At 32.3% G+C, this 22207-nt stretch overlaps 3 protein-coding genes across 7 annotated transcripts in view; 1 reads left to right on the top strand and 2 right to left on the bottom strand.

Moving 5' to 3' along the window:
- Window positions 1–693: 693 nt before the first annotated feature.
- Window positions 694–19457, top strand: LOC109593923 (uncharacterized). Its single transcript, XM_020009059.2, has 8 exons — window positions 694–891; window positions 14124–14217; window positions 15068–15339; window positions 16893–17202; window positions 17255–17521; window positions 17579–17743; window positions 17801–17915; window positions 17991–19457. Exons 1-8 carry the CDS (start codon window positions 866–868, stop codon window positions 19205–19207), a joined length of 2466 nt encoding a protein of 821 aa, XP_019864618.1. The 5' UTR covers window positions 694–865; the 3' UTR covers window positions 19208–19457.
- Window positions 15347–16827, bottom strand: LOC109593940 (stabilizer of axonemal microtubules 2). 2 transcript variants are annotated; one of them, XM_020009086.2, is made up of 3 exons: window positions 16746–16827; window positions 15811–16428; window positions 15347–15753 (listed from the first exon to the last, which is right to left on the bottom strand). In XM_020009086.2, the coding sequence occupies exons 1-3, from the start codon at window positions 16810–16812 to the stop codon at window positions 15482–15484; spliced, it is 957 nt and encodes a 318-aa protein (XP_019864645.2). In that variant the 5' UTR covers window positions 16813–16827; the 3' UTR covers window positions 15347–15481. The 2 variants fall into 2 exon arrangements, with proteins under 2 accessions (XP_019864645.2, XP_019864637.2); XM_020009078.2 differs by lacking the exon at window positions 16746–16827 and having other exon boundaries at window positions 15811–16635.
- Window positions 19458–19721: 264 nt separating the features above from the next.
- Window positions 19722–22207, bottom strand: part of LOC109609594 (potassium voltage-gated channel protein Shaw) — a 44225-nt gene continuing 41739 nt past the window's right edge. For 2 of the 4 annotated variants that reach the window (XM_049963583.1, XM_020026285.2), the window contains one exon: window positions 19722–21847. In XM_049963583.1, the coding sequence (XP_049819540.1) occupies window positions 21675–21847 (173 nt within the window). In that variant the 3' untranslated portion in view covers window positions 19722–21674. The remainder of the gene's footprint in view (window positions 21848–22207) is intronic. The other 2 variants (XM_020026294.2, XM_049963598.1) reach the window with 2 other exon arrangements.

Below are 22207 nucleotides of genomic sequence, written 5' to 3'. Positions count from 1 at the left end.
ACGTGTTTTACGAAAAATGACTTAAACATAACAATAGTAAAAAAACACCAAAGTTTAAAACCAGCAAAATATCACTAAATTAATTTAAAAAAATCATTAAATCATAAACGAATTACAGTATGAGTTATATAAGTTTAAATAATGGATATACAATGGTAAAAAAGATTCATGATCGAATATTAGAAATAAAAAGATATGGACAAATATAAGAAATAAAAAAAAAATAATAAATTTAATAATATACATGCGTTTAAAGATGGTTAAAATTGAAGTGAAATAAAAAGATATAGATAAATATAAAAATTGTAAAAAAAATTAAATTTAATAATATACCTACGTGTTTTACGAAAAATGACTTAAACATAACAATAGTAAAAACACAAAAATTAAATAAATCTTTAAATCGAATAACAGAAGGAAAAAATCGTAGAAAAAAATATACATTACTAATTTAACAAGGAGGAACAAAAGTTTCAAAATTGAGGAATTGAAGAAAACGAAAATAGTTTATGGAAAATATATTATAAATATATTATTATGATTATTATTAATATAATTGTTATTGTTACTATTGATGAGGGACATTTTTGGTACTGCCGAGTTAAAAGGCCACTGTTTGATAATAGTAGCGGTGCAACGTCTTGGCATGCCGTGAAGAGGCAAGAAGCACCGACGCGACCAGTCGTTCTCGTGCCGCCTCTTCGCGACGTAGTCCATCCAGTACTGTCAAACGTGCCGCATCTCGAATCGCAGTACCACACAATTTTTTTTGCGTCCTGTTTTCCTACGAGAAGAATGTGACCGAGGTTTACATCACCCCCTGATTTGGATGTTAGTTTTTTTTTTGTGACCCGGACCAGCACACATGACTTTGGGGATCTATCATAAAAGGTACGAGTAATTTTTGTTGTCTGGAGGGTTGAGTACGAAAGGTAATGGGTATTTGAGAAACAGGGCAAGTATAAGTTGTGACTTCCTCGCTGGCGCGTTTCTTTGTTGGTACCCATAATTGGCATCAATGACACTTCTGGAACGGTACCAACACTCATTGGATATAAGATTTATTGCACTTGGGTTTAGCTGGCCTTTTTTCATACATACTTAACACAGTAGGTATGGTACTTCTTAAGGTGGAACCATTTTTGTTGTACACTTTTGGTACCATTCGTTTTTTTTTTGTTCCTTCCTGCTCATCTATATATCAGATTTTAATTAGTTTATATTTCACGCTTGCGGAGTACTAACTTTCTGATACAGTAACAAATGAGGAACATAATATTTGATTTTCATCCTCGGACTCATAATATAACAACAAAAATCCGGCATTGAAAGTGACGTTTTAATCCCAGAAATTTTTGTTTTAATTTCTTTTTGTTAATCAATTAATTATGGTTTGGTCACGGTTTTAAAACAATGTAATGCCGTTGAAGAAATTGAAACAATTTGGAGCGACCAACTAGAACAAACGCTCGTAATGGGATTATAATTGTTTGAGTTGGTGCAGGAACTTGCGATCGTAGAAAAAACTACACGCAGGATGTCTGAGATACTCGCTCGGTACTTTCCTTTTCCGTTATCCGGCCGAGGATCGATAGAAATGAGGATATTGGTCCATTATTTTGAAGATTAGATTGATTGCAATCCAATTTTTTATATGGAAGAAAAGGTGTTTTTGAAAATTAGTTAAAAATTTTATATTTTTTATGTTAAAATGTTTAAATGCAAAAGTTTCTTTCAAATTAGAACACACATTTAGACAATTTTTGATATTTATTATTTTAGAATTGATCTGTTTAATGACAGGTCCAAATTATTAACAAAATTCGTTTAGGTATTTAGATTTTATTTTAAAAGTTTCTTTTTTTATTAAATAGACCATTATCAATCCATTAATTTACATACCGCTTGATCAGTTATATTTTTTCCTCTGTTTTCTTTGGTACCATATGTGTTGAACCTTTTCACCCGTCATCAATAAAACTTTACGATCTGACCCAGAATCGAGAAAAACCGAACACCATAAGCGATTTTCTATTTTTACATGTACACGGAAACGACATTTTTCTACGGAACATTTGTTCCATGACTTATGGGTAGAATATGGGAAAACTTTCCATCGGATGACCAGAACCAATATTAAAGACTGTGGGAACAAAAGAGGCGCCTCGAATGCAATTTTATTAATATGTTTAAACCACGCTAATTTAATAATAATTAATTAAGGTCTGATCGTTTAGAATTTTCACAAGACCACCTACTAAACGATTTCAATTCCCATGATTACGGACTAAATAACACCAATTCGAGCTCAAAACACGGCTTTGCAAAGCCATTAAAGCTTAAACATATCGAATATTTGAAGGTCGGGACGTTTAATAAATAGAGATTACTGTAATCCACTTTGTTCACCAGTGAACAATCTGAAATAATTGTGTGAGAGATGTAATTTAAATCGACCATTAACTTCAACTACTTGTTTGAATATGTGCTTTTTTACGACGTATGTGATTTGTATTTTCCCACAAATTGATGCTTTGTGCGTTTGTTTTGGTCTAATTCGGGATGGATGGTTGTAATTGCAGGTCAGATGGCTTCCACATTATCTTATGTATGATATGCTAATTACCAAAGCGATTTAGCATGAGTATGTAGGTAAATAATACGGAAATAGTATTTTTGTTAAATTCCTCTTCAAGCACCAATTACTAAGGTCAAGATTAAGTTAATGAGTTAAATTAAAATCACAATCTCAGTTGCACACTTTGCCACTTGTGTAAAATTTAATAGATTATTGGGCAATCTCTTAGATGTCCCTGCTAAAAAATTGCGGTTTTCGTAACATAAACAAATTGTTCGTTCAACAATAATTTCGACTCGTTTTCGTCGATAAATCTACAAACACCATGAAATACACAGTTATTTGTCAATTGATATTTGGGTTAACACAATCATCACCGGACGTTTTTGCTGTCGAATTTTAGGACCACCATTCATACCTGGTACCGTTAAAAAAAGCCATATTCCGAAATTAAATTACACCATATCTAGGCCGATGGTTCGATCTGTACGTATCTGAATCCACGCAACATCTGGCAACCGACCAACGCGACTGATTGCCTAAAATTAATAATATTAATGGTGATTCGTTGTTTATTTATTTGAGGGTTCGACAAGGTGGATGGCGAATGCACGATTGAAGTATTAAGGACGAACGTTCAATTTGTTGTTCGGGTATTAATGTTGCTCCTAATCTTTAATTAATCCCATTTTATTTGAATATTTAATATAATTTATCAATAGTTTACCATTAGAGTTCAAAGTTTTGAAAGACATTTTTTCAGGGGCAAAACGAGGTTATTAATGCAACATCTCCGTACCGTAATTTTCATGCTCAGACTTAATAATTTATCTTTTACGCATAGCGTAGCGGATATGTTAATAGTTTCGTGTAAAACTGATAGGAAAACAGATACGATTTGAATTTATAGCGTCTCGAACTTGACCAGTAAATAAACCCCATTAATTTATTTTATGGAATCGCGGCCTGTAATTAACAAATACGGTGTGTAATGCCGCAATTTCGAGCGATTACGGGACCGCGAAGGTGTCGATTAATTCGTCTGATTGATACGATCTGATTTGATTGGTTTTCAATCAATAATCAATTCTGTTTGATTTGTTGTATTTTGCAATTAACGACCTGCTCGAGTATGTCGTTGTTAGTCCACAAAAAAGTCGCTCTAACAATATTGGAGGAATATTTTTGCCGCGTGTTTTAATCACGACAAAACAACGGGCAATTATTTTTGAATAATGCGCCGTAATTAAATTCAGCTTGTTCTAATATGTTGGATTGAAATATGCGAACCGTTTTGCCGGAACAATGCGACCGTTTAAGATTATGCGGTGTTACACATTCATTAGATCTGTATTTGGCTTATGGGGAAGGCGAACTGCAGGTTAATTAAAGAAAATTTATAAAATTACATCATTATGTTACTTATGTTACGTTTCAACCTACAAACAAATAATAAATTTATTATTTTCTGTGCAAAATCAATTTAAATTGTGCCAGTTCATGATTCCATTTTAGTTTGCTTAATTGGTTCAATTTTTTAAATAGTCACTTTGTCATTATGACCCCGCAAATGATTTTCGAAATGAGAGACTTATTGCACTTGAATATATTGAAATTATACATTTTAAGTGTTAATTACATACATTGTAATTAATAGGTATTGATGAGGATGGGAAAATTACATAATTTGTTTTTAATTAACGTCCTGGAATTTAAGTGATGAAGTATTATACGTATTCCTTGCACTTCACATACATATTTCAACTGCTTTTATTTAAATTTGAATATTTTATATGTAATTTATACACCAAAATATTAAAAATTATTTTTTCTTTTATATGTAACTTTAACTTTTTATTTAATCTGTTATCACATGAAAGTTTGTACAACAGAAATCTAAATTTATTATATTACATTAGGTATTCAAGTCAAAAATTATATTTATTTGGAATATTAATTCCTATTTTATTGAGTGTTTCCCACAAAATCGAATCATAATTAATAAAACTTTTACTACAAAATTTTAATGAATATATATAGATATTAATAATGCAGATGCATAAAATTTAAATATATTTCACAAAATTTTTGACAATTTAATTCGTTTATAACTCATAAAATATTTACATTTCAATATTACCTTTCAACACAAATTGACAAATTTTTTTATTAAAGTAGGAAGGAGATCTACAAAATTAATCTGGTAACCAGAAATTTATTTAATATGCGAATGTTTACACCGCTATAAAATTATTAACCCAAGAGTTGTAAATAATAATTAATAATCAACTTCACATAGAAATTCCAACTGAACTATCCACAATGTTTAATAATAAATCACCTAGTCAGATCGTATTAACCGATTTCCTGTTAATTATTTAATTTCCTTCTACGTTTTGCTTTGGGCACAAATTGAACATCCACAAAAGAACACAATTTCAGTATTTACTCTTCGTTTCTCGTTCGTTGGCAGATAACCGATTAAACAGAAGGAACGGGAGAAAGGAATCACAGAAGTGCTATGACCTTTTGGGCCTTCGGATGCCCGTGAGTGATATGTGATGGAATTCCACGTCCATTTGTTTACCCGACGCCGATGACTGTACACGTTTTTAATTGGTTCGTGTCATTTTCGCCACCCCCATTGTTTTCGATGTCCTCCATGCTCTTCCATGCAAAATAAATCACATTGCGAACATCAATTACTAGACTCCTACAATTCAAATAGGATTCATTGTGAAGGAAAGCCTTCGTCGATACAGTTCTGCACGCAAACATAATATAAACAGTAATTTAGCCTATTTACTTTGAGTTAACTGTTAGATGAATTAAAATTGCTGGCTTAATACCAAAGGTGTCGGATTATCATGTGCAATTAATCGGTGTTTATGGAATTTTAAAGTTTCGACATCTGGGTTAAACGGTGCAAAAAGGACGATTTTCTTAATTGATGTACGAATCCGAGTAGGAAGAGCTGGAAAAACGGTGGCCGGTTTTATTAACCATTAATTCGATGTTTCTCACATTAAAATTATTTACAGCTACGCAAGAACAAGCGTCCAATAAATTGATTTATGTAAAGTAGTGATAACAGCAGGGAATTACGCATTTTTCGGAACGGCAGCAGGAAAATGTTGTCTTATTTTGAAAACCGATACAATTTAATAATTATATAGATTAGCTGTGACTGCGATGTTGTTAAATTGAAACTATGTTTTTGCTTGGGAATTGAAGAAGTGACGTTGTTTCATTTACTCTAATAGTATATTAAAATTTTCTTTTAAGAAATAGAACATTACATATTACTTTTCTGTAATTTAAGTATTTAAAATAAATTTCTTCTTCTATTAAAGTAAAAAATATAGGTTGCCCTATCTGTACTAAGAAAGGTGACTGGTGGAATGGCAAAGACACTTTTTCCATATCAGAGTGCGATGTCTAGCCGACATGAGTCGACATTGTAAAACCAACCTGTTCTGCCAATAACTTAAATGTTATAATGTTTAAATTACATTTTTCATTTGCACATTACAGTTAACGTCCTAGTTCTTATCCCGACGGTGTTGAACGTTTCATAAAGTATCGGATTTGAACGACAGTTACTATGAATAAATGCACACAAACATAACAGTTTTTCGAAAGACTATAAACAATTGTTTTCTAACTGTGTAGTGGGTTTTCAATAACGCTACAAATTATCAGAAAAATGAGTGTTTTAGTTTGTTGAAACTTTCCTTTTATTACGCCCAGTGGTACATTGTCTTTTGTTAGTCAAATTTCTCCGGCCGGTGAACTTTATGGAAAAATTATACTGGAATAAATTACTTTCTAGAGCAAAACATGACAGGGTAATTAAGTTTGGATTTACGTTTTAGGTATGAAATTTAATTATTTTATTCGATTTTAACCGTTGAACAAGCTATATTTCATAAAGACATGAGGACATAACTGTTAACTGTCAGGAATGTTTATGTGCACGCTTTTGTTGTTAAGTTTATGCATTATAAGTTATTTGAATCGTTTTAAAGAATGTTACGAAACAGAAATGTAAAGATTATCGATAGTATGATAAACGTTTTTGCCCATTTGAAAGTTTCTATCTATTAATTTAATTAATATCTTGTCCCAAATGCAAATAGACATGTTTGCATCTCTAATGCAACAAATTTAAAAAATAAACATAATTTTATACATTATTTACATAATTGGTTGATAAAAATTATGCAAAACACTTCCACAACTAACTACCTTTTACCCTTCTAAGAAAGTATTAATTTAAGAAAGTTGAATTATTTTCCAATGGTTTTAAAAAATTATTGATTTCAAAGGTTACCGGATTAATAAACATTTGAATACTTTGTTCATGTTGAAAGTGAAAAATGAATAAGAGATCTAATTAATATCTTGTCCTAGATACATATTTCATATTTATAGAGAAAACACCTTTTTACAAGTCTTCTAAATAATAAAAACACGTTATTTCATCCTTCCAATTTACATATTTTGTCAAACAAACCCACTCATTTTATATAAGAACAAATTGCAATAGTAGAAGAAAAAAAAAAACAAATCGACAAGTGACCCAGTTGAAAGTTGCAGTGAGATATCTGAGTTGGAGAAAAATTGTGCATCTGTGACCCACTTGGTATATCCGATGGTTTTACTTTCTTGGATAGACACTTCCGATCGTTGATTGGTTTTTGTGTTTTATTTGGTCGCACGCACTAGTAAAAGTTTGTTATTAATATATTTGTGTCGGAATCATTACCAGAGTATCATAAAGTGAAACTTTATTTCAGCTTTTTATAGATTATAGATTTATAAAAATGTATGGGATGGTGTGAAGGTGTAAGTTATAAGCGACATGGAAACTGTACGATAATTAATTGTATCCCGTATATTCAATAAATATGATAAACATGTGGTGCAGTGTTGCAGTTTCACTTCGCAAATTATTAAATTAATTGTACTTTTAATAAGCATAATAACTAGAATTAAAACTTTTAAATAATTTTTATATATATTAATAATTTTTTTCTTTAAAATTAGTAATTTATATTAAATGAAAATTTAATTATCAAGAACAATAATATCATCATAAATCTTTATAATTAAAATTATTTGAAATAAGTAACTTTCAATTAATAAATAAAATTAATAATTTGTATTCTTAAAAATTTCACTTTTAAAAATGATCTTATTATATTATGTTATACTTTTTTTGTTTATATAGAAAATTAAATTGTGTTAGATTGAAAATTTAATTATGAAAATTAACTATAACGGTTTATTTGATATAGATTATAATTGATATCATACATATTGATAAATGTAACCATATCGTGCAGTTTTCTTAGTTAATTAAATCCTGTCATAATTGTTGGCCTTTTTAAAAATAACAATATTTAATAATATTAATCAAATGTATGTAATTCAATCCACTTTATACTTCGTGTTTTGTTCCATTTCATTAATTGAAAAATCCAACAAAACATGATATCAATTAACGACACACGATATGTAGATCACATCGGAATCCTTTTACTTGCAAATCTCCCCCACTTTTCGTTTTCCATTTGTTCCATGCAAATTTTTAAATGACTCGCCGATTTAATCTCAATACTGAGGGAAAATCTTCTCAGTTCCACTGTTGATTAGTTTTGTGAATGTGTGTATAAGATAGTTCGGTTAATTAATTCAGGTGATTGAGAAATTTTGATTAACGGTACAAGTTACTCCATCGGATGCTTGGAATAAATTAATAACAATATATTAACACAAGCTTGATTAACACATTTGGATCGAATTTTATCGAATGATATAACTATGCTACCATCTTAAATTTTGATTGTTGATTGAGATTAACACATAACAAAAAGATTAACCTATTAAATAATAGCAAAGGTTATGTAAATGTCTATTGTGAATAACAATAAAAGTTACTTAATTACCACAACGTAAACCATAAATTACGTTATTTGCACTTTACTGTTATTTACATAATACAAAACCATTTTGAAAACGAAATCGGTTTTATTGTTAAATTGATGATTTTACGGTTAACAAATATTTTTTTGTAGCAACGAATTAAATAGTATCAAATTCATCAAAAACACGCAACTTTTTATGTATTTTATGTGTCACTGATTTCGAATTTTAGAAATATTCATAGAAAAAATTATAATAATGCGTATTAAATAAATTACTCATCACACATGACTGGTAAAAGTCGGATTCCGTATATAATATGGATAGGCAATTAAACTTGACCAAATAGAGATTAGAAAATAGATTTTATAATGGATATAAACTGTCTTATTAATTGTATTTAAGTGATTTTGATTGTATGATTATCTGACAATTATTAATTAAATTTCCAAATGCGAATCCGTGAACGGATATAATTTTTGTTGTTGTTGTTGTTGTAAACTAGGTCAACGAAACGTTAATATTCTTTTGAATATTCTTGAAAACTTATTCATATCCGATTATAGTTTATCTTCTTCAGTTTCCGTTTCGAATTATCATATATATTTGTTATCGTTATTGCTCATTTATGCAGGCCTAGACCTGAAAACGCATTAACACCTATGATAAAAATATTGCTGAATAATACAATTACACAAAATATAAAATACAATACCTTTATTAATCTACTTAGTCACCCATGATTTAATTTGAATTGAAACTGACACGCATAGCTTTAATCGATTAACAATTACTCCATTCATTCTCTAATTCTAACATGTGGCATTTAGATTTTTCTAGGATGAATTTGAAAAAATTTACAACAAATCAATTGATTGTGTCAGTTGCAACAAAGTGGAGTAGGTTTGAGTACAGTACGATTTAACCGATCGAGAGATAATTTGCATCCATGATCTTGTACGATAGTGTCTCAGTTGTTCTGGTGCATAATGTGGGTTAAATTATTAATAAAACTTGTTTGTAACATAATTAATTCAAACACAATACAAGTGTGTTATAAAAGTATTTAAATAAAATAAGATTTAAAATAAAGGCCATAAGGCGATAAGAATAACGAATCGGCCCCAGAAAGGTATCGGGTTCAGAATTTCAGGAACTGTTGGTACGCATAAGATACTTCAATGCTGTTTCAGATCTTTATCTGTTACCGCTTCTGAATAAGTCAAAAAATACTGAAAATCAGTAAAAATTGTTATCTCAGCACCTTGTGAATCGATTGATCTAAATACCATGTTACTATAACGATAAATATATGAAACTATTTTTTCTTGAATTTCTTATTCAATTTTCGAGCTTCTGGAATTTTTTAAAACATTAAAAAAAAAAATGAAAATCGATTTTTGTTTATGATTTAACTCTTGAAATGATAAACTACAGAACTTTAAAGTTAAAGTTTAAATTCTTTAAAACGTAGTTTAATTATATAAACAATAGCATTTTATACTGATTTAATCATTATAGTTGGAAATAAAGTTTATAATAATGATTAGAGTCCATTAAATGAAAAACAATTATTTTTATATGAGTATCCCTATTTTATTCTGTTGTTTTTACTAGTACAGCAATCACAAAAGTTCTGTTCTTGACATGATAAAATGTCAAGAGTTAAATCATAAAAAGAAATTGATTTTTGAGCTCATAATTTCATCGAAAATTGAATGAGTTTTTTTAAGGTTCTTATGAACACATATAGCTCTTACTTTTTTTCCTAGATGCTGCCATCATGCCCCAAAACATATCTGGTATTTAGATCAATCGTGTCACAAGGTGCTGAGAATAACAATTTTTACTGATTTTCAGTATTTTTTGATTTATTCAGAAACGGTAACAGATAAAGATCTGAAACTTGCTGGGTCGAAGTATCTTATGAGTATCAACATTTTTCGAAATTATGAGCCTGATACCTTTCTGGGGCCGATTCGGTATCCTTATCGTTCAATGGCCTTTATTTTACTATTAGAAATGAACAGAATAAAACAAGAGATGTTTTTAGGGAATCGTAATGTGGAATGTCTTTTTTTCCTTTCATTTATTTGCCTTGTCACAAACACAGATGTAAATCAGTAATTATTATTAAAATTACGTGGGTCATCATCCTAACACAATTGACATCAAGTGTAAAAACCACGAGGCAAATTCAATAAAATCTTATTTGCAATTGTAAATCAGATGCAAAGTGGTACCTCACGATAGTCGACCATGTGCTCTTAAGTATATTATACAAAATTAACAATATATACATATAATTAACTAAAAGTGTTTCCCATGCCTTAATACAATTATATAAACGATCACCGTTACATAGATAACAATCTAATAAAATATATTTTGAGTGTAGTTTCCGTACAAAAAATAAATTAACATATTTCATAGCGCATTTAATTCAAAATTTCTCACCAAAGTTTATACTTTTTTCTGTTTCCGTCCTTTTAATTGATGGTTTTAACAGTTACACTGATTTAAAAATCACGAGTCTCTACTTCATTAGAGATTTTTACAATTAATGTTTGTTTTACATGTTGAGAGAAAATAATACAGGGAGGTAATAAATTAAGACAGGAAGGAGTGAATCGTTCTAAGCGTTTACAAGGTAGTTTTCATGGGGCAGAAATTAAATGCAAACAAGATAAGATCTCAATTATCGATAATTAACTGGCACAAAATGCAAAAAACCAGCAATTATGAACGAACTTGGTGAACGTCGATCAGCAAAACGACGCAAAAGCCACTAATAACGTAACGACACGTCCTCGCCAATTAATAATGGTCGAGAGGCGAACAATAACTGACATGGCATCAACAGGATATGATATACAACGGATTTTTCAGTTGCAACCGCATTAATTGACTTTATCTAACGCCACATCGCCACGCCACTCACAATAATTCCGATACAGATCTTGCGTCTTTCGTAAATTACGTCGTGCAACTTCTGAGAAGGATGGAATGGATTGTGCAAAAAGACTATGTATAACTCATAATAGTAATATTTATTTTTGTAATTAATTCCTATTTGCTGGATAGTAAATGAGGTTCTTTGTGATTTGTGTGACTTGTTTTGTGAAATTAAAATGGTCCACATTTCCTGTCTCATTTTTTATTAGAATCTTAGTTCTGAAAAATTTTGCTTAAGTGTGGCAACTAATTGTAATGATTATAATTAATTTTTTTAGACACAAAATTTACCCATTTTCATAGCATGAATTTCACTCTCGAAAACACGTTATGATGCTCCGACCCAATTTCTTTTCGTGTTAGAAATTCTTGTTTAAGAAATTTCGGTACTACCTGAACATGGGAAAACCTCACTGTGTTATAAACTTGACAGTTTTTTCAATTCCACAAGAATTTACAATACGATTTTAGACCATCATATTTGTTTATTGAGGAAAAGTTTTTTTTTCGATCCCACTGTGCGTCCTGCAAAGTCGTCGACTTCACAAAGGCGCGTACGCGGTGGCCGGCACGCTAACCAGCTGACGGGACAAACACACAAGTACCGTACGATTCGGCAAATACCGAATACACACAAGAAAATCCGAAAAAATCGAAAGGGTTCGGATCGGGCGGGTTTGGAAGCGTCACTGTCGCTTCTTACGGTTTCGAAACCGTGCGTGCAATTGTCGATTAATATTAATAAAATCATTAGCCAAATGTTTTTGTTCCTTTATAATTATGTAACGTGTTTAAATCAATTCAAGAAACTGGTTGATTAAAGACAATTTCACATTCGGAGAAATTTCTTCCCTTCGGGCGAGAAAAACTGGAGGAATTTAATTGAAATAGATTTTTCTCACCTACATTGTAATCAAGAGGTTGTCTTGTTGTAAAGACAATGAAGCAGGGTCAAAAATGATATCGACCCAGTTCTGGTTGTGTTCGATATGCAACTAAGTGGAAAACTACACAGTGCGATGTTATGTGGATTTTTAAATTTAATTAAATTGTTTAATTAATTTCTTAAATACTTAATATGTGCAAAAATTTGCCCTAAAAATATTTATAAAAAATCACTTCACTTTTTCTTATCGTTGACAATCAAGACAATCGAAACAATGCGTATTTTTACTTTCAGTCATTCGCTGAACAATACCATTATCGTTAGTATTCGTTTTGCGTTCATTTAGTCATTGCTCACCCATTTCTTTACTAACGACAGTGACCTAAAAAAATGTGTATTGTTAATTTTGTAAGAGACCAATGACTTTTTCTAGGCAAAAGTTCGACGAAGCACAATTAAAGAAACTTAACGACATTATAATGAGATGAGAGTATTAAATGGCTCAATCATTAGGCCATTGGATGTCCAAATTAAATTTTCACAATAAACATCTGCGCGAAATGTGAAAAATTTCGCAGGTGTTGCTGCATTACTTGCGGTGTCCTGATGCAATTAATCAAGAAATTTGCGGTGTAACTGCGGTAACAATGACACAAGCAACAATACAACAATACTAACTGTACACGTTAAAGTATTTAAGAAAAACCGAAAAAATACTTAATACTGCACTGATCGGGCACGATGCAGTCGGATAATAGCGGGACTTTTACTATTCTCCAAGAATTTTAACGTCGTTATCATCTAACCTGAATCCACCTTAGAGGCGTTTCGAAATGTGGTCAGTCCACAGCCCGTGGAAAATTGATAGTTTCGTCAGGTCAATACGCACACTCAAAATATTGTGAATATTATTTTTGTTCAATTTTACGATTCCTGAAACATAACTATAGTAGTATTAGTGAACGGCATTTTTTTCAATATGTAGATCATTTATTAAATTCCACAGTAAACCTTAACGAGGAAGTTAGCAAAAACACCATACGTTACATATATCTATCATTCATCAGTTCTGCTACTTGTTTATTCATTCCTGTGTCTGTTTCTGTTATAATTTTCATTTTTAAACAAAGAACAGTCAATTATCTGAGGCGTAGGAAATATCATTATGCTCTGGGAATCATCCATATGCATAATTCGCGTATGTTATTGTACGAGTTTGAATTTGTGTTATTACATTTAATAATACGAGGTGGGATTGTTTAATTTTCCTGCATAATTCTTTTATAACCAACGGGTGAGGATTTAACAGAGTATTCTAGCAAATACAAAGGTATTATCTATATCTGTATTGGGAAATATCACAATTAAAATTAATATTTATTACAACATGTAGTATATTCATTACCATAAAGACCTCGAACGTTAACATGATTTATGGCTTTGTACTTACACCGAAAATACCTCAGATACCTCAGAGATAATGAACATGTCCAATTTAAAAGTTCAACGTACTTTTTCCCAAAAACAAATAAACTGACTTGAATTAATTGCCATCTATGTTAAGAAACGATCAAACGGATAATTATGTTCTCATCCCCGATCGTTTAATTAAAAGAAGTAAAGCAAATATCTGATTTTATCGACGGGTTTAAGTGCAATTTTACGACCATCTCCATTAATTAATGTTAGTTTAATGTTGCATGGTTAATTACTGTTTAATATTTCATCCAATGTTAATGCGTATGCAGTTCACCTCCAAAGTTACCTTTTTTGCAGTGAATTCTTTGATTCTGGAAGCAGCATGGCACCGAATTCGGAAGAATCATCCCGGATTGGGCAGTTTCCGCCCATTGAAGACTCCATCAACAAAGTAAGTGGACTAAATTTGTAAGTGACTGTAAGTGTAAAAAAGTGAAAATAAAGTCGTAAAAAAAATTATAACCAATTTTACTCAAAACTCTAGCGTGAAGCGTCGCCTCGCGCTTCATAAATCACTGTTCTAATTAATTCGTTACGTATGTGCGAAGGTTCTAATTGGGCTTTTTCTAAATATTGTGTAAGTATAATTTTTACATCTAGAACTTGAAACAATTTTAACGAGGAACAAAACAAGGCATCAGGTGATTAAGCTTTATGTAAGATCAAGCACTTAATTTTCGTGATTATCAGAACAACGAGTTTTCGTAATTTACGCGTGGGATAATGAAAGAGTATAAATAATTGGATAATGTTGATTAAATTTATAGAAAAAGATTGTCTAGTCTAGTGTTTTTTATATGTTGTTAATTATCTAATTAAAGATCAAACAAAAAATTCCAGATTAAAATATTTTTTGGAAATTTACGCGAATAAAGCTTGTTGCTATTTTCACTGAAATCAGAATCTGAGACAATCAAGTTTTACACTACACACGCGACAAAAATGTTGCTTGCATACCTGAGAATATTTCGCTTAGTTTCCGCTTTTTTTTTTTGCTAATTAAAGTATGATTTCTTCGTAATTTGGAGTCATCAATTGCAAAAGTTAAAAAAGTTTCTCCCACATTTAGGTGATGAAAAAAGAACACAAATTTCTTTTTAACTGCGATTCATTATCATTATAATTTAATTACACTCATAACTATGATTAATTTTCAGCACGTAAAAGTGTGTAATTACAATTTTCTACAATATCACAGTAAATACAATAGTAATTTTAACCATACTCATTTTATATCTCAGGAAAAGCAACGTCCTCCAATTTACAACCCAGAAGACTACGCAATCTCATTAAAAAAATGGGGTAGAAAGAGCGCAAACGGAGCAATGGTCACTTTGTATTCGAACACCACCAGCACCGACATAGAATGTAGCAGGTCGCAGAGCCACAGCTTCCGCGACTATCGGAACCCTATGCTGACGTCATCCGGTTCCGAGATGACCTTACGACAATTCGGTACTGTCACCGAACTCCTTGCCAAGTTGAAGTCCGATCTGCGATTAGCTTATCCCAGGTAACAATTCAAATATAAATGTACATTTTATTTTTAATAAAAGAGACAATAAAAACAGTGTATAAATCGATTGCACATCTTGTATAAGACGTCTTGTAGAGGTTTCACAAACAATTTCAAAACGACACATCTTAGGCTCGATTTAGCAGGCAGCTTTTGGGCAGCAGCAGGGGTTGCAGCACTGCGGTCCGGAGCATAGGGGCTGCACGGTGCTCTCGACGCAATCGGGATCATTATCATCGCAATCTATGAACGTACCCGGTGGCATGTAGCTCATCTTCTGCACCGTGTTGTCCTCCATCTTAAGCTTGGGGGGCACGTACTTCGGTTTCTCCGCCCATGGCATCTCTTCCGGAGCTGTTGGTTCCCATGGCAGGAACGACATCTTGTGAATGGTGCGGTCGCTCATCTTGCCTAAAACATTTTTAAAACTTTATTAAACCGATCTAGTTAGAGGGTGGTTGTATTTACCTGAAGGTTTGTCGATGGCGTTGATAGGGATGACCGGTTTGACTCTAGGAGCGCAGACAGGCATGTAGGACAAACGATTGACGGTTTTGTCACTCAATGGACAATTGGAAGTGAACAGGTTACAATCTGGTACGATCGCGTTGGTCTTGCAGATCGGCTTAGGGACATAATCGTGTTTCACAGTTGTTATGTCCTGCATGGGGCCCTCTCCAATCAATTTGTGCTCGCACGGGTAAAAGGGACAGGGAGGTTTTACTTTGTGCGGCATGTACGACATCTTATTGACGGTATCTTGTGAAATCTTACCGTCTCCTACGCAAAGATGGTTTTCAGGTAGGATCATCTTAACGCGATCTATCTCTACGGGCAAGTAGGACTTTCTGTAGATGGTGTTGTCTTCCATTTTCATCTCGGGAGGCACGAAGCGGCGGTTGGGAGCGAAGGACTTCGGTCTGGCCGGTTGGACATACTTTACCTTTCTTCTAATGCATGGGACGACCGGGGATGGGGGTACCACAACAGGTACACACACGTTGGCGCACGGCTGGCATAGGTTCTGGTTTGCGGGATTGGCATCGCAAGCAGCGACAGGATATTTCGGAACATTGTCAGCTAGGACTGGAATAGTGCATGGTAAAGGACAAGGATTAGAATCGGCGGGTGTAGAAGTGGGTAGGGGGCCGCAGGTTTCGCAGGATTCCATCATGCAGCGTTGTTACCACAAATACAATAGGTGAATTTGAGTAAACAGTTTTTTTTTAGCTAGACGGTCGAAAATATTGATTGACTTTCAGAATGTAAAGTTGATAGAAACACACTTGATCGATATAAAATAATAAATTTGTTGTTAGTTATTGATAATTAGGTTTGATTTCTACGAAACTTGCATGTCATTTTTATATTTTGACAAATTAATTTTCGTGTCATGTTATTACCTTTCTTTTTTTTGCGATTCCACAGCCAATCGAACAGCGTCTGCAAGTGGTTCACCATTATCGTCATCCACTTTATGTTAAAATTTATAGAATAACCCAATGTTAAAATTTCCACAAATAATTTTGACTTTACTAATTAATTTTCAGCTTCGTACAGGAATTTATTGGAGATCCTCTAGATGGCGTCACACTGCTCCTGGATTTACTCAGAGCCATCCAACTCAGTCAATCAAACAACGGACAAGTTCCAGGCTCTAGCAACACCACTGGGAAAATATCACCTTCCGTACAACGTAGAGCACTTCTCGACGAACTTTCATGCTTGCAATGTCTCTTAAACTGTTGCTCCAGATATTCGGAAGGCATCAGAAAACTCACAGCTTCATCTGCTAGTTTATTCACACTAGCTATTTGTATCATGAGCAACGTTAACAAATCTAGAATCATAGCCCTTCAGGTTTGTGCAATTTCCATTCTATAGCTCACATTATTTAAATTTTATTTTGTAGCTCTTGACAAAAGCCTGTGAACACTCAAGTTCAGGCCACACCGCAGTTTCAGAGGCTATGTCTACTTTAAGGCTTCGTTTTGGAGAACCTACAAGATTTAGATTTTTGATAGGAATGCTTACTTCTGCTGGTGGCCAAAAGGAACTTCTTGCCGCAGGAATGAAGTTCTTAAATAAGTTTTTGGACACTGCAGCAACGCCTCAAAAAAGATTATATATACAGGCTGAATTGGAACAGGCCGGTTTTGATATTGCCACCATCAAAAAGGTAACAAAATATTTAAGAAAGTCACAAAGATACTAATAATAATTGTGATTGCTGTAGAATATAGGAAACAATGCAGTGACTGCTGATTTGGTGTTTGAAGAAATCGATCATTGGGAGAAAAAACATATTGATATAGAAACATTATCTATAAGACTTGATGACGCCGAAAGAGAAAATGATGCTTTAAGGGATAAAGTTTTGTTCTTAGAGAGGCGTGTTCAAGTAAGCACCTTAGTAAACATTTATTAAAACTTTAATTAACTATTTTTTTTTGTCTAGATATTACAGGAAGAAAAGGGCATTTTAATATCCTTAGAACAGTGCTTGAAGGAAAGGTGCAGTGAACTGCAAGGAGAGGTTCGATCGTTGAAGTCAGATAACAAGTCTTCAAAAGGTGTGATTTGTATGACCAAAAAAAGGTACTTCTAACATGCGATCATAATTTAACTATTTCAATTTTTTTTTTCAGATGCGCATCCGTCAGCTGACGATGAAGGTATATCATCATCTGAAAGAAGTCCATCGCCTGATCATGAACTTCCACGGCCAGATGAAGTTTTTGATGTATACAACGATAAAACACTTCCAATTGGTGGTGTAATGAAAAATCTTGAGGAAGACGAAGAAGAAACAACAATAGATGAAGTAATAGAAGAGTTAAAGAACATAATCAATGACGCGGAAACGGAACAATACATTAAAGATGAACGCAAAAAAGAACTTGATAGAAAAAGAATTGAGGAAGCACAAGTTAAAAGTAAATTGCAGCTACGCGTTGAAGTGGACGATTATGCACCAAGCAACGAAACGGAAATCATTCCGACGAATATATTCCCTCAACCTCCACGAAGAGCCCGAAGTTTAGTTCACCTTTTCATCCCAGTAGAGGACTACGACTATTGTAACAATAAAGAGCTATTTTTTGAAAACGAAACCGCTTATACAAGTGAAGAAGGTTCAGATTCTCTTCTTAGTGCATCTAAATGTCAATTGCCAAGACTGGACAAGGATGGTTCTTCGAGGATTCCAGAGGAGAAATCAAAGGCTCAGGAACGTAAATCCAGATTATGTTCAAGAAATTCGATTAAACGGTCCGAGTCGTTTAGACACGTGGAGAAAACTCAGATTGCAATAACTCCAAAACAGAGCAGTTTCGACGGTTCATATTATTATAATACACCGGTTACTGTTTACCATCACAAACAGAAGGTGATGGAAGATCTGCAAACTGCCAGGATTAAGTCTAAGAGTCTGGACAGGATTGATGATGGATTGGATTCGATGGTAGACATAGTAGTGACTGATCATAAATTGGAGAAAACAGTACAAAGATTCCACACCAAAAGTGATTCTGGCAATGTATCGGGTACATCTTTATCCAGAAGTATTTCTAATGTTTTCGTAACACCAAAAAAATCTAAACTAAGCACCCACTCAGATGAGAAACATAAAATGTTTTTGCCCATACAAAGAGATAATGAGGTGCCCTATTACTTTCCAAGGATTCAAGAAAAGAAAACTAGTACTTCCTCGAGTTTTTTAATAAAAAGGGGTCATACAAATGCAGGATTGTACTCCGGACAAGTCCATCATCAACACACGTTGACCAAACATAAGGAGTTCATGTCTGGAAGTAGTAGTAGAAGTCATGGTAAACTGACGGATCTACCTTCAGGACTGTATTAGTTGTGTAATTTTATTTTATCTTAGTTTTTGGGTTTACGTACAACGAAGTTTTGATCTGCTATTTGGTCTATTTTAGAAATAGACGTTTAATATGTAGGGTCAAATGTATATAGTTTTAACAAGTTATGTAATGTGCAATATAGAAGTTAAAGCATGTGTTAAATTTTATCTTTAGAACTATGTATGTATGTGGCGCATACAAAATTGTACCAGTGTTAAAATGAATTGATTTTGATGGCGCCATATTTTTGTATAGAAAAATTGGTTGGGGATGATAGAATTTTGGGTTATTGATGTTTGAGAGCGTTCCTTTTTGGAATGTTTCCTAAGCGTTGAAATTTTTAATATTATTTTTTTTTGTACAGTTATTTTCTGGGCAATGGAACACTTTGTATAATATTTTATGATCTCTTTGTATATATATATGCATCTATTCCGAAATAAATTGTTTTCTGCTAAATTCTTGTCTTATTTTTGGTTGTTTAGGGGGTTATAATAAAACAAAATTTGAAAATCAGTATTATGTATTATCGAAATTTCTACATATTACACTGTCTTAGGAAGAATCCAACAATATTTTAACTTATATTAATTACATGGTGAAGTTGGTAAATCATTTCGTGTTTTACAATGAGAAGTGTAGTAACTGATAGAGAAGTATAGTTAAATTTATTATCTACTAATGCTTTCGATTTTCTTTGTCGTACATTAGTAATGATGTTTATAGAGGCCTGTTACATCCACAAAATATGAAGTTTTATCACACCTGGGAGAAGTTACCGTTAAATACAATAAAGTTCGGTGGTTTGTAAATACTTTTTCCAGTGAAATTATATATTTATACCCTGTTTACTGTAAAATAAACATCTATGTTTTGTGGAAGGCCTCAATAAATGTTAGATTTCGAAAAATGCGTCTTATAACCACTACAATATTTTCTCAAATGTATCATACATAGTATATAATGTAGCAAAGGCAAAACTCAAACATATCTTGTTTTTTACAGCGAAAATTTGAATTTTTTAAAATGTCTAATACTAAAAAGTTATGCTTTTTGTTGTGTATCACAATACTTACAAAGAGTATATTACATTAATTGGTCCAAAATTTTCGGATTAAATCACTATGTACAAAAAAAAAAAACAGATCAGATATGTAGAATAACATTTCAAATAGAGAACAAGTTTAGTAACTTTATCCATAACTGGTCACGAATGTAAACTATCAATAAAATTAATAAAACCTTCATAGAAATTTCCATTCTCAACATTTTTAACTACACTAATTGTAAGAAGAGATAGTTTTAAGTATTTTGAAGCTCAAGTTACCTAAAAAATAATTGTTCAACAAGTGTCCATAAAATTTGAGAATGATCTTCCTTGTACGACAAACAACAAAACCGTGAATAACATCTTAAAAAAGGTATTACGTTACATTAAATATGTTTATTTACAACCTGTTAACCTCATGCTTGTCCACATTTAATAAAAAATATATGCGTCCAGAAATTCTAGACGATTTAACCAACGAAAAAATCTTGGGCGAATTTAACAAATTATCAAATTTTGAATTGCAAACAAATGCAATTTTGTGCCGAGACTATCTTACAGAAAACGTTTGTGCATGATAAGCTCTTATTGCTATGTTTTATATGTTTTTTTTTCTCCTAAAATGCAAAGAGAATTGAATGAAGCGAAACTTCAATGTTCAATTCTTCTTGTTCTGTTAATTTTGATTATAGGTATATTTGGTCTATATGCAACTATAAATGTACTTTTTTGGATATGGTTTTTTGTATTTAGGTTTGAGATATGGTAATTATAGTTTACCCTGTAGATTTGAGTAAAAGGAAATTGTTGGGAGGTTTTATAGTTGCATATTCGTTCTAAATAGTTTCGTTTTAATAAATATTTCTAGTTTAGAATATTTGGAAGTATAGCTATATAGAGTCGAGTATATTGATCCTTCCTTATAATCCATGGTTTATAATTTAACTATGTACAAAAAATTGTCCGTCAGACGGAGGAAATCAGAAATAACAGCATAAAATTTTAATTTCGTGAGCCTATCTAAGTTCAACTATATTACAAAAATACAATAAAATTTTACAATTTTCAATAAACAGGATGACCTTATTAATTTTTCTTTAATTACGTTTAACATATTTTATATAATTTCGGAGCAATCTGCAAAGAGAACACAATCATCACCAAAAATCTTAATATAAGACATCAGCGACGTCAACAGAAGAATGTCAGTTTTCTCTTTACAAATTAAATTTTCATATATTCTACCTACTGTAAAATGTAATAATTATATTCAAGCACTTCCATAGTAACAGTTCAAAAGTTCTATCTAGTTCAGGGGGAGGCTCAAGAAAAGCCAAAATTCATAACCCTCCACCGACAGAAGGCGTAGCTAAGTCCTCTTCAGTAATCATTATTATTATTTTTTTTTTGGCAGCATTTCAGTTGGGTGTTTTCAATGTAGTATATGTTTGTCCTGATCCTTGGGCTAAATTAACTTGTGTGGGTTGCTGATTCGGGGTGCTTTCAAATTTTGGCTTGCCCATCAAGAATGCTGGATTTGATTCGAGTCCAACCCCGTTTGGGTTTAGAGACGACGTCACCCCGATCAGACCTAAAAATTTATTCAAAAAATAAGTGCATTGAGTCGGGATGTTTTGATGGAGACACCGAGACACCAGGCAAAATTGTTTTTGAGAAAATGTGTTGTGTTAAGAGTCAATATTTTAAGGAAACACTTGAAATATTGATTCTGATGTCGAGAATGTGATTCTAGATTTTCTAAAGATTAAAAAAACATTCCTCCAAACAAATTTTATTATCTACAACACATACAAATGTTTTAACGTATGTACAACATCAATACAGAACACATCGTTGAAATGATCACACATTCACAAATTTATGGAGGAAAAGTCGTATCATGCATTGAGTTACTGTTGCACAAATATATTCGGACTTGCTGTCCAGAAAG

This window comes from Aethina tumida, chromosome 1 (assembly GCF_024364675.1).
Source record: "Aethina tumida isolate Nest 87 chromosome 1, icAetTumi1.1, whole genome shotgun sequence".
In the NCBI taxonomy this organism is placed as follows: domain Eukaryota; kingdom Metazoa; phylum Arthropoda; class Insecta; order Coleoptera; family Nitidulidae; genus Aethina; species Aethina tumida.
This window is presented reverse-complemented; position numbering and strand designations above follow the sequence as displayed.